Raw genomic sequence first — 13,670 nt, forward strand, 5'->3', positions numbered from 1 at the left:
TAATTCTTTGTTAACTTTTCCGCACAGGCAAAAGGAAGTAATAATATACTTCTAGAATTAAAGAAGCGAAATTTGGAGAAAAAGCGAGGATTACAGATGGTGTTTTCCTTTTTTGAAACTCCCCTTTTTGAATTTGATGTAATGCGCAGCGACTTGCCTCTCAATAGGTACAGGTTTTTCCGGAAAGAGTCACAGTTCTTGACACCAATTGAACGTAGGTACCTATTTCATTTTAAGCAAACATTGCGAATATTTCAACAACTATGAACGAACGGTTGATAACGTTTTGTAGACGATGCAAACAATAAACTGTGATCTACTGTAACAAGGAATGCGTCAATCAAAATTAAAATTGGGTTACTAAAGAGTATAGTGTGTTAAGTATCTACAAAAGCCTGTGATGATTATTCCGATGGGCAACCACGGCATGCTGAGGCTACTACCGTAGGTAGGCGTAGATAGGTATTTAACATACTGACTATAGTAACTTGATGGTTTTCAGAATTAACATTAATAATAGGTAACTTAGGTAGTACCTAATAAACAGTTTAATCGTTTGCATTTTACAAAGCGGTGATTGTAAAGTAATAGTATTTTGTTGTATATTAAAAATCGTCCATTGCACATTGAAATACAACAATTTCTGCTTCCGTAAAACTGGAAGATGGCGCCATTTTGTTTTTTTTTTCTATAGAAGCACCATTTTCCATTTTTTTCCAAAATGCGCCATTTTAGAGATTTTTTGAATACGTTTTTGTGAGGTATTTCGGGTTGTGTTTTCTAAAAGTGACAGCGTGACAGTTCTCATTATTGACTACTAGTTAATAATGTCCACAGTATTAACCACTTTGAACAAATGCCTTGTGGTTGTAAATTAGCTACATTGATGATACGTCACGTTTTGGTATTCATGACTTTTTACTTCTTTTTCGCACCCCTCAAATTATTCTTCATCCAGATTTCCCTCTACCCTCCCTCAAGATTTCATATAGTTTCCCTGCAATTCTTTTTTCTTTCAATTTCCCTTCAGGTCCCCTTTACGTATCCTACAACTTCTCACTAAGTTCCCCGAAAAGGCTCCCAAGGATTCTTATCGAACTCTCCTCAACTCTTCTTCAAATTTTCTTCCTGTTCCCCTCAAGTTTCTGTAACTTTCCAAAAGCCACTATCAGTCTTCTAAATTCTAGTCTAGGTGGTATTTTTAGCGTTTAGCGTTAGACGATTCGTACTTTTTCGATTAGACTTCTCAATCAAAGGTTATGGACTAGAAACCAATTTCGAGAGAAAATTTAAAAGGGCTGTAACTTTTGATCTAGTAGCACAATCTTGGAACTGTTTGAAATTATGAATTCTACAGGCCACATTCTATAAGAAAAATTTTTTTCCAGGTCGATCTGAGACAATTTTTTTTCGAGTCCCAAAAAAAAGCAGTGTATAACCTTCCTTTTTTACCAAAAATCGACTGCACCAAAATTTCTCGGGAAAACACTTTTTCTTATTAATTTTGGTGCGTAGAATCCAAAGCAATTCGTACTTTTTCGATTAGACTTCTCAATCAAAAGTTATAGACTAGAAACCAATTTCGAAAAAAAATTCAAAGGTCTGTAACTTTTGAACTAGTAGCCCAATCTTGGAACTGTTTGAAATTATGGATTCTACAGGCCACATTCTATAAGAAAATTTTTTTTCCCGGTCGATCTGAGACAGTTTTTTCTTCGGGGCTCAAAAAAAGGCAGTGTATAACCTTCCTTTTTTACCAAAAATCGACTACACCAAAATTTCTCGGGAAAACACTTTTTTTTATTAATTTTGGGGCGTAGAATCCAAAACAATTCGTACTTTTTCGATTAGACTTCTCAATCAAAAGTTATAGACTAGAAACCAATTTCGAAAAAAAAATCAAAGGGCTGTAACTTTTGAACTAGTAGCCCAATCTTGGAACTGTTTGAAATTATGGATTCTACAGGCCACATTCTATAAGAAAATTTTTTTGCGGGTCGATCTGAGACAATTTTTTTTTCGGGGCTCAAAAAAAGGCAGTGTATAACCTTCCTTTTTTACCAAAAATTGACTGCACCAAAATTTCTCGGGAAAACACTTTTTCTTATTAATTTTGGTGCGTAGAATCCAAAACAATTCGTACTTTTTCGATTAAACTTCTCAATCAAAAGTTATAGACTAGAAACCAATTTCGAAAGAAAATTCAAAGGGCTGTAACTTTTGAACTAGTAGCCCAATCTTGGAACTTTTTGAAATTATGGATTCTACAGGCCACATTCTATAAGAAAATTTTTTTCCGGGTCGATCTGAGACAATTTTTTTTTCGGGGCTCAAAAAAAGGTAGTGTATAACCTTCCTTTTTTACCAAAAATCGACTACACCAAAATTTCTCGGGAAAACACTTTTTCTTATTAATTTTGATGCGTAGAATCCAAAACAATTCGTACTTTTTCGATTAGACTTCTCAATCAAAAGTTATGGACTAGAAACCAATTTCGAAAGAAAATTTAAAAGGGCTGTAACTTTTGATCTAGTAGCCCAATCTTGGAACTGTTTGAAATTATGGATTCTACAGGCCACATTCTATAAGAAAATTTTTTCCGGGTCGATCTGAGACAATTTTTTCTTGGGGTCTCAAAAAAAGGCAGTGTATAACCTTCCTTTTTTACCAAAAATCGACTACACCAAAATTTCTCGGGAAAACACTTTTTCTTATTAATTTTGGTGCGTAGTATCCAAAACAATTCGTACGTTTTCGATTAGACCTCTCAATAAAAAGTTATGGACAAAAAACAAATTTCGAAAAAAAATTCAAAGGGCTGTAACTTTTGATCTAGTAGCCCAATCTTCAAACTGTTTGAAATTATGGATTCTACGGGCCAAATTCTATAAGAAAATGTTTTTTCCCGGTCGATCTCAGACATTTTTTTTTCCGGCCTCAAAAAAAGGCAGTACTTTTAAGTTATTCAAATATTTGAGAACAATTTAGAAATGTTTAGGGAAAGTTTCCATTGTCACAAAATCAAATATAAAAATCCGATACATCTGAATACCGAACTCGATAGTCTACGTAACTTAAAAACAATAGGGACCTTTCTTATATCCTTAAGACCATGTGTACCAATTTTCAAAAGCGATCGCACGTTTCTAAACAAGTTATCATGCACACGGACAAACGGATGGTCAATAAAGGATCTGTTCCAAAATCGCTAGGATTAATTTCAGAAGGGCGTAGGTACGTATCATGTGCACGACGTACGATCGCTTTGAAAACTGGTACACGTATTCTTAAGGATATAACTGGTATACTACTATATTATCTAGTATACTATTTTAAATTTTTAATGTATTTAAGTGACAAGTATTCGAATACTTTTTATAGTATTCGAATACCTTTGATAGTATTAGAATACTTTTGAAACTATTCGAATACCTTTGAAAGTATTCAAATACTTTTTGAAAGTATTCTGCTCAGCTCTGAGTGTGACACGTAATTATTTTTTGTCCTCTATCTAATTCCCTAAAAATCCCTTATCTAGCGTGCTACGGAAAATAACACATTCAAATTCTCCGAAAAAAAATATGCGTTTTTTTAATCACAAAAAAGGAGCAACTTTGCCCCCATTTAACCTAAACTGCACTCCCCACCGTTACGAGGATCCCAATGGCGAGCCACGAATTTGAAACACCCTGTACTATAAAAGTTACCCTTCTCAAATCGAGTGAGAGGAATCTGTAAAACAAAGTGTGGACTTGTATCACTCAAATAACATAATGTATTATAAGACTTATTTATTAAACTACACGTCATGTTACATATTGAACACACCAAGGTCTGTTTCATCTCTGTCTCTGACGAAGTAAAGTAATGTAATGCTTTAGCAAGGGATGCGTGTTATACGGGTTATACCTGCAACGCAAAGTACGCCCTTCTCCTAAGGTTTGTAATTTGAAACTGTTGTCGCTTAAGTAATATATTTTACTTTTAACGCTAAATGTCAAGTTAACTAAATTGGGGTGCAAAATATAAAGCATGCATGACCGAAACCTGAACTGGAACAAAGTTAAAAAAAAAACTTCGAGAGGGTGACATTTGTATGTGCAGTTGGAGGGCTGCTTGTGGATTATTTAAGTTTAAGCCATATCAATCAAGGAATCAGACATATTCGGTGTACTACAAAAGTTACACCTTTCTCAATAAGAATGACTAAGGCCGAATTTCTAGAAGAAAATTCTTAATATCAAAATATTTGGAGGGTTTGTGATTGCATTAAATTAAAAATAAACTTTATATTTCCTGAACAGAGAGAATTAAAATCCATTTCTTCCAAACATGGTACCTTCGGGGTAGTGTTAAAGGAGGGTAGGTAATATTTTCGTACTATAAAATCGAGGTGTTTCAGATTTTTGCCCAGTAATAACTATAACTCTCGCCAGGAAAGATTGCCGGTCACAGAACACTTGATCCCGATCTACAATCTCTGTTTTTCGTTAAGTGCTAGCACAGATATACGTATATCTGTGGTGCTAGCGACTTCCGAGATAGTATCATGTCAATGTTGAACGAAAAGACTTTTTGTTCAACATTAGCACGATCCTATTCCAGAAGTCGCTCGCATCTTAAGAAAAACAAAGATTGTAAATCGACACAAGGTGTGCTGTGATCGGCAATCTTTCCTGGCGAGAGTTATACAAACATTTATTCCATGCATATGGACGACTCAGTATGTGATGATTATTACAAAATAACACAGGCTTTGGAAAAATTGTAAGCTGAACAACTCGATAAAGCTCATTTCTAAAATATAGAAAATAGACCCCAGTTCTTCACACAGGTGGTAAGTAAACGGCAGTGTAAAGTTGTTCACATATCCGACGGGCACATATATTGATTTCGGAAAAATTCACTTAGGACTCTGTAGAACTAATATATCAACGTACCGTAAGATGGCGCACGTACCGCTAACGGAACAAACGCAATCGGCACGGACTTAAAAAATAGGCAGCTCCGGCCTTAATTACGTTATCGATTCGAAATAATGCAAAGATTAGTGGAGTGCGGAGGCGTAAACGATTTCTAATTTTCGAGAAAAGCCCAACTACGTCTAAACGTTTCCGAGCCAAATTGCGCATGTGTATCCGGCACCATTTCGTGATTAGATAGAAAGGTCTGAACAGTATTTTCAGATTCACAATTCAGATTGTAAATTATGATGGGTGTGAGCTAGTTCCTAAGTTCTCTTTTGAGTTTTTTTTCTCTGACAATAAAAGCGTACTACTAGTCGTCCATTTTTCTTTTGTGGACTTTTTTTGGCCCGAGGTGATTATGGTTTTTTTTTAGTTTGTTGGTTGTCATTAATTCAAGGCCGTAACGATTATCGATACGTAAATTTGTGTATTATACATTGTGTATGTGCGAGCGAAAAAGTTGACACGCACACGTTTTGGGTTGCGCAAAAATGATGCGAGTCAATTTTTACAAAACGGCCTTAGGACAGAGAGAGACAATAGCGGAACCCTCGTGCACTTGTTCCATTGGAGCTAAATGTATAGAAATTTACACAATAGAAACGAATACATTGAAAAGAGTGGTCGTGGAACACAAAACCCACTGAATTCGCGCGACCCAGAGACGGAAACCCCTCAGATATGGACTCGCCCGAGCCTCAATTAAACAGCCTACTACGCGTTCTAAAAAGATTTTTTAAATGATGCAAGCGAAGCAAAAGTTTATTTTTGACTTTTTGCGTTTATTTCGAGAGTTTTTCTTCTACTGTCATTAGCGACGAATGATAAAATACCGAATGCGTCATAATTATCGGGTTGTACTTCTGCATGCAAATTACGCTTAATTACTGTTTATTCAGCTAATTTGCCTCGTTATCGACACATTATTTATACTACAGCGAATAGGTTTTTCTTAATTAAACTTCGAGGTCGCCGAAATTGTTGCAGAGGATTAATTGGTTATTGTTTCTGCCATTTAAGGGAGGAAAAACGAAAAAAGATTATGTGTAGAATGGTAAGTTTTGTAAGATGGTTAATACAACTTTACGGGCGACCGAAAAGTCCAACTAAACAAGGATGAAATATAAAGGAAAGCAACATTATTTTACACGAAACTGTACGGTGCGCGTGCGACCTATGTTCGCGTTTTCCTTGTCTGTTGCATACAAAGCCGCGTAGAAATCGTCGCGTTTGTCGGAGCGCGTGGCGTTTTTAGAGGCGGAGCGGCCTTTAGAAGCGACGGGGCCCAGTATGTTATGTGAAGCGAAAATACGTAGGGAAGTGCGCTCGCACAGTGTTAAAACAGTGTAAAATTAGTGCAACAAATGTGAAAATTTATTAAAATAAAGTGGTGAGAACGTGCGAAGTGTCGTTATGTGATGTGTTGTTGAGTGTGGAAGCTAGTGCAGCCGTCATGAAGAGCAAACGTCTGTGGAAAATGTGAAAAAGTGTATAGTGTATGTGTGGCGCGACGAAAAACAAGATTTCTCAATGAGGTGTTCAGGGCAAAATGGTCAGAGAGACTAGACACCTTTGGGTTGGAAATTTGCCCGATAACATACGTGAAGATCGCATTCGAGAACATTTCAAACGGTAATTATACCTACACTATGGTGCCTTTTATACCACGTGTTCTACACTGATCGTCATTTGTTTCTTTTTTTTGTGCGGGAAAAAGACCGCCCTTGATTTCGCATTTTTCGCACCGTGTGTCTGAGTGTTTATTATTAAAGGATGTTTATTTTGTGTGGGTGTGCCCCGTGCTGCTTGCCTGCTTGCTGCAGGTCGTAACGTAACGTCGGCCACGTTTCGCATTCTTTCCAAACACTTTTGTATATATATAAGAATTTCTAAATTTAATTGTAGAGATCCGTCCCGTAAATGTTTTTACGTCAGCTAGTAACTCGCGCTTTAGTAACAGCAGCAGACAGAAATATGCGTACCCCCCGCTCTCCCCCTTTCGAAAAAAGGGGTTGAAGTGCGTCCCTCATTATGCCCTGCCACTCAACAAACTTGTTCCACATCTTAAAACTTTGCATCCATTTGTTTGGATGAAAAAAAAACGGTTGTGCACTTAGTCTCCCTACAAATACGTACAACAAAGTATAAGTGAGGGTAGCTGAAACCTTCCACTTTTATTTCGATTGCACTCGAAATTGAAAAAAGTCGTTCTGATGACAAACTAGAAAAGTGAAAAAATAGGGCTAATTTGCCATTACGGAATATATGTTACAAAAATGTGCGAAATTTGCTTCGATTTTCAAAATTTTACAATATTGCCAACCATCGAAATTTGAATGCACAGCAAAATTCCAAACTACGGAAGTTCTCGAAATGTCCATTGGGTTTTAATCAATTTTGTTGAAAAATATGTTTTTTTATAGTTTGTCGGAGATTGGCAAACATTATGGAAGAGGAAGGTAAGTAAAAAAACGAGGAAAAATTAGAGGTTTGTTACAGGGCACCCCAATAGGATATTCTTAGTAAATTCTGGGGCCACTTTTTCAAGATGCCAACAATTTCAAAAAAATGGCCAATTTCGTATTTGCAAAATATCTCTGATCAATTGGATTGGTTATTATTGAGGAGTTTTGCAATACAGAAGTATCTGCTGATTAAGATCGGGCTTAATTAAAGGTATTAAAAAAATTGGAAAATCGTCAAATTTCAAAAAAATGAAATATTCGAGGAAATATTTCTTGAAAAATGTTCATCATGAAAACTAATAGGACAAACTCAAAATAAAATTCAAAATGGCGGTTCCTTCCGCTAATGGGGTATTTTTCGAGGAATGTGTACAAAAGAATTTCCGAGATTTCCTTAAAAAACTACCCTACCCGAGAATACCCAAAGACTTCCGAAGAATTCCGTGATTTCTCAAGAAATGCTAGAGATTTCCGAACAATTCCCAGAGGCTTCCCCTGAATTCCTAGAGGCTTCAGAATTCCCACAAATGTGTAATGTTCAAGAGTTCTGCGTTGACTTAATAGATCTAAGATCACAATCAGTTAAATATTAGCCTGATCCAGGAATTTTAGATTTGTAAAAAAACTGGATATGCTCAGACACAAACGTTTATTTTGAAAAGAGACAAACATTATAAACATCGAGATAAACAGAAACTTTAAATTCACGTGCAAACGTTAAAAATGAACCTAAATCAAGAATTGAGTAACTATAAATATTGTTTTTTCCTCGGTTTTTTCAAGTTTTTGAACCTTTTACAAATTGCGTCTTTTATTTCAGGCCGAATTGTTAAGGGTTTATGTGTAAACATTTCAATAGGTCCAAAAAATATGTACTGTTTGGCTACCACTTGATTATCTTCCTTTTTTGGCCAAAAATATTCATTCATTAATCGTTGTTTGTTTGTCGATATACACTGTGTCTTATCTTATTCATGTAATAATTATTATTATTATTCAAAACTTCATTTAAAAATACTACCTAATATCCATTGTTTCGTTTAGGTATTTTTAATTTTGTCAACATACCAACATATTTCTCGACTTCAATTATGACAATACCACAGTTATACTTTATTGCCCTACTTATTAACGAGCTCCCTAAGCGAGTTCATGATTTTAGACATTCTGTCCGTCCATCTGTGTACATAATATCTCGCGAACGGCGAATTTTCCAATTCTGTTTTCAGTATTATGTTTATCATCACTCAAGAAAGAACTGATTAAATAAAGTACATTCTGTATGTTACCATTTTTATTACGAAATACGAATGCAACGATGTACGATACACAACGGCAAAATAAAAGTTGGAATGTGTTGCATTCAACAGAATGGTGCACCCGCTCACGACGGCCTAATCGTGCGAAACTACCTATAGGACAAATTTTCTGGAAAGAGGAAAATTTGTTCGATAGGTATTCTCGCACGATGAGGGCGTTATGAGCGGGTGCACCATTCTGTTAAAACCAACAATTTCCAACTTTTGTCAGTTCTTTGTGTACCATAACATGGTTGTATTCCAAACCTCCATTTTAAAAATGGATGCCAGAAAAAAACTATAAAAATTCAGAAAAATAATAAATGTTGGGCATTGTGCGCCTGGATGACTTGAACTGGATTGACCCACGGAACTGCATTCACTAATCTGACCTTAAGAGCGTAATTTTTTGGACACCCAATTACTCAATATTTCTGCAGCTGTCATTTTGTTTCTGTGACTGTGGCCCGTTGGGGGTCGTTTCCCCAACCACTAAGGCAATATGTATTGTGAATGGTTGGGAGTAATAGGAAGGAATTATGGGGCAGTATGAGGAAATAAGGGGAACTACTAAAATATGGGGAATTACGAGGTAATACGGAGAAATATGAAAGAATATGGGGAAATATAACCTCAATTCGAGTAAAGAACAAGGTAGTAGGAGGAAATACGAGGTAATACTTGGGAAATGTAAGGAGATATAGACTGAAAAGGAAAAATAATTCCTCTATGAGGAAATATTTTTGCAAAGTAACAGAGGTGGTTTCCTCGGCGAAAATATAAAATCAATAAGTGCCAAGATAAAATTATTGGTACTTTATTTGGGAAAAACGAGGGAATCAAGTACTCGTGCAATATACACTGTGTGCAAGATAAGGATGCCTACCATGGGAAACTCGGAAACCATAGAAGATGCGAAGATGGTCAAATGAGGGAAAAGATGCACAATCAAAAGCGTTATTATCGCGCTTTCAAGAAAATAACTCATACAGTGTGTACTTTCTTACGGGCCATATAAACAAATAAAGTTGATGATGATTTCTCCGAAACGAAACGTTGTATTGAAACCCTTTGAACGGTGTCTTGTAAAGCTCAAAAAGTGGCAATGAGAAAGTGCATGTGTTCAAATAACATCAGAAAAAAATAAAAACGAAATCGGCAAATTTCGGTTTTGGTCGCATATCTTCGGAAGTAATAGGAATTTTCTGGTTTTCTTTAAAGCATCATAATAACTCTTATCTTTTCTCTAATTTGACAATCGTCGTATCCTCTATGTTTTCGTAGATCTCCGAGGAGATTCCCATGACAGAAATCTTTATCTTGAACACAATTATAGACGTACCTATACCGCGTAAACATATAGTATGTGTCTTTTACGAGAATAAAGTAAGTGCGGTGGAATTACCTTACAACCCTTACGTTATTACTGACCTCGTTACTGATGCGTAAGCAAATCGCTTCTCATTTAAAAGCAGGCGTATACCTACTTAGTGTTGTAAAATTCCCGTAGTTTATTTATCGTTGCGAATATTCGGAAACTTTCGAGAATATTCGGGAATTTTCGGTAATATTCATATTTTACAAAAATATACTCGAGACTATACTATTCTCGAAGGGATCCTCCACCAAGCAAAATACTGTACACCAAATGTCGATTCGGTAGTATTTAGCATGTTATTGCCAGTAATGTTTGTACTGGTTCTGTATAATGCTTTTATAACGTTTAATGCCACAAACAGAATCACTCTAGGTACGTTTGCTTCTAAGATACAGGGTGAAAACGAAAAGTGTGATTGTTTGGGCGTTATCATATCTCACTACTCGTGTAAGGTAGAAAAAGTTAAAAACGGACTATTTTAGATATTTTCACGTAGAATCCAATGTATGTATCAGTATACAGGGTGTTACAAATTTGATGGATTAGCATTGCTAGTTTAATAATTATAAGAAAATGAGAGTTTGTTAAATTGAGGCAAAGTTAAAAAGAAATTAATTAATAATATAAAATAATTTTCGTTTATATTTTTTTATGGCTTTATTATGTCTTAATTATTTGAAAAAATGAAGAAACTGTTTTAGTCTTTGTAAGAAAATGATCTTATTTTTAGAGACCAAAATCAAGTTTATTTTTTTAAATACGGACCTGGATTTTTTTCATTTTTAAGTAGCTTTTGATCTCCCTCTCTCATGATGTTTTTATTGGTTTTAGTAGATCAAAAACTACTTACTCAAAAATGAAAAGAAATCCAGGTCCGTATTTAAAAAATAAAGTTATTGGTATTCAAAAACCAAAACGTCGCATCGAAAATGGGAAATTTTTTTTCCAGAGAATAGAAAAATGCTGTAAGGCTTTAGGGGTGCTTACTTGAAGGGGTTCAGTACAGTAATTACATAAATATGTATAATTTTTAGGGGGAATATTTAAAAAAAAACATATTTTTTCGGAGTTCCGAGATGATTTTGTGATTTTTTTTAATTTTTAGAATATTTGACTATTACATTTTTTTGAATTGGTATGTTATTGCAGTATATGAACAGTGATTTTTAGTTCTTGCTACTACAATAATATGTATATATATTTTTAAAAAAATTGATCAGAAATATTCCAAAAAATCATAAATTCATAAAAAAAGACTCCGAGCAAATAATTCTTATTTTTTTTCTTTAATATTTCTCCTAAAAATCATACATATTATATGAACAGTATAGGCATTAATGTTCTTGTAAATCTTTCGAAAGCACAACTCGGAGCACCTTATTGGAGGAGGCTTACGTGACGTTCTAAAGTACAGCAATTAATTAAATTATTTGTTTGACTACAGAAAATGTTAAAGAAACAAGAACTAACATTCATTATGTTGCACCTATTTCGTCGCATTTTTCGGCATTTTGTAATTTTGTAAATTTTTGGAATTTTTATAAATATTTCTGAATTTTTTTAAATTGTCATCACATCCATGCAATATGGGGACAAAACTAAGAACGCAATCTAACTTACATTTTTTTTATAGTTTTTTAATATTTTTCAAGATAAGATATGTCAAACGGGCAAGCACGATTGGAATTTCTTGAAAAAGTAGGCCGTGAATGTGAAAATCGTTTAGCAGCAATAGAACTGACAAAAACAAACTTTTTGCTATTGGGACATAATTGGACCAACCCTGTACAGCAGAAGAAACTTGTGTACAAATGTGTACAAATTAAATCACAATTGCAAAAAGTATCGTTGATCTTAACTTAACAGTGATGAAAATCTCCATGACTTTCAGATCATATGCGCAGAAGTATTTTTCAGGCTGAAATAAGATTCTATCAGGAGAACATAAGCAGTCTTTCTTTAGTACCAGCCGAGACCTTCTACATCTTCTAGCGATCTTTGGTCTTAATTTAAAGAATGATGTTTTGTTCCTAAGTATTAGGAGAACAGAAGCGCAGAAGATTTCTTCTGGTGGTAATAATTTTTTAACTTCTATAAATTCTTCTCCAACATTCAGGTTAACATAAATAATATGCAGAAGTGTTTTTCTGGTACCCGGTTGAAATCGAGCAGTATTTTTTAAACTTTTAATAATAATAACGAGAATAATAATATGTATTTTGTCTAAGCCTATAAGCGATCATATTATGATATAAGACAAGTCCTACAGTCTACCGTACTTACATTCAGTTAAATATTCATCTACAGTGTAATATGCGCGACTTAATAATATTTTCTTTAATTCAGCTTTCAATTTATATATGTCTATATCTAGATTTTTTAATTGTAAACTAAGTTTATTATACAGCACATCTGGGATTTTGTATACTTTTCCAGATTGTGTCTATCAGAATATTATGTTTATCAGAAGAACATGTCTTTCTCCAGTATTAGGCGAGACGTTTCTCACGCCTAGCGATTTTTTCACTATTTCTGTTAGTACACAATAAACATTATTATTATTATTTCGTTGACTCTTAGGAGAACATAGTCGTAGAGAAGTATTTTACTGATATCAAGCTGATGCAGGTAATATTTTTTAATCTTCTATTAAAAAACATTGTTTTTCTCCTAGCGGTCTTCGACTATCTCGATGACTATTAGGAGAATAGAAGCGCCGAAGAAGTATTTTTTAGTACCCAGTTGAAATCGGGTAGGTAGTCTCTTTTGAACTTCTATCTAGTGTTCTCCAACTACCCCAAGAACAAAGTAGTGGAATTTTTCCCTAGTATCAGGCATCAAGTATTTTTTATGAAAGTATAAGGAAACTGGAATCAAACTTAACCGTTTATAAATGGTTTTTAAAGAAATTATTCGATTTCAATGACCAAGAGGCGACATAACTCCACGTTTTATTTCGTTGAAACTCTCACATGCTGCGAGCATCGGCCTAAAGTACAAAAGTGACGGAACGCTATACAACAAAGCGCCCTTTTTCAGGTAAAAGCGAAGTTTTATGGTATCGGCCAACAATGTAAATTGCCGTAATTTCCGACCGGTGGTGAATCACGACCGTACCTGCCTCGAAACCAGAATTAGAAGCGTAAACACAATTACGTCAATAAGTAAGACGATTAAATGTCATAGTACACACCCGAAGGTTAAAAAATACCGGTCCTAACTCGACCGTCTTGAGGAACCCCGCTATATTTACGACGGGCGGGCGCGAGAGGGTTTTTCTTATGCCGTTGACGTCGAAAGTAAATGTGGTGCTCGCAAGTTAATGCAGTCAGTTATTATACAGCAGACGGGAAGCATATGCATTTTTTAAGAGGCGAGAGAGGATAGGGTTTCTCAACTTCTAAGAAACCTTTCATACGAGGTTAATCACCCGCGCGTCGCCCGTTTGAAATTTCAGTACTTTCGCCGTTTTGGTAGGATTTTAAAATCGAACCGGCAAATTTGATATCTTTTCTTGGTTTTCTGTTCGACTTTTGCGGGTATCCCCATGGTTCTGATTTA

General features: G+C 35.1%; 1 protein-coding gene across 4 annotated transcripts in view; it reads left to right on the forward strand.

The window, feature by feature from the left end:
• The first annotated feature begins 6,176 nt into the window (after positions 1-6,176).
• The window catches only part of LOC116164771 (protein split ends), a 114,993-nt gene continuing 107,499 nt past the window's right edge, over positions 6,177-13,670 (forward strand). Inside the window, exons 1-2 of one of the 4 annotated variants that reach the window (XM_031478993.1) lie at positions 6,177-6,600; positions 7,392-7,427. In XM_031478993.1, coding sequence (XP_031334853.1) covers positions 6,518-6,600; positions 7,392-7,427 — 119 coding nt within the window. In that variant the 5' untranslated portion in view covers positions 6,177-6,517. The remainder of the gene's footprint in view (positions 6,601-7,391; positions 7,428-13,670) is intronic. The other 3 variants (XM_031478995.1, XM_031478994.1, XM_031478996.1) reach the window with 3 other exon arrangements.

The sequence above is a fragment of the Photinus pyralis genome, unplaced genomic scaffold (genome assembly GCF_008802855.1).
Source record: "Photinus pyralis isolate 1611_PpyrPB1 unplaced genomic scaffold, Ppyr1.3 Ppyr1.4_LG2, whole genome shotgun sequence".
NCBI classification, from domain to species: Eukaryota; Metazoa; Arthropoda; class Insecta; order Coleoptera; family Lampyridae; genus Photinus; species Photinus pyralis.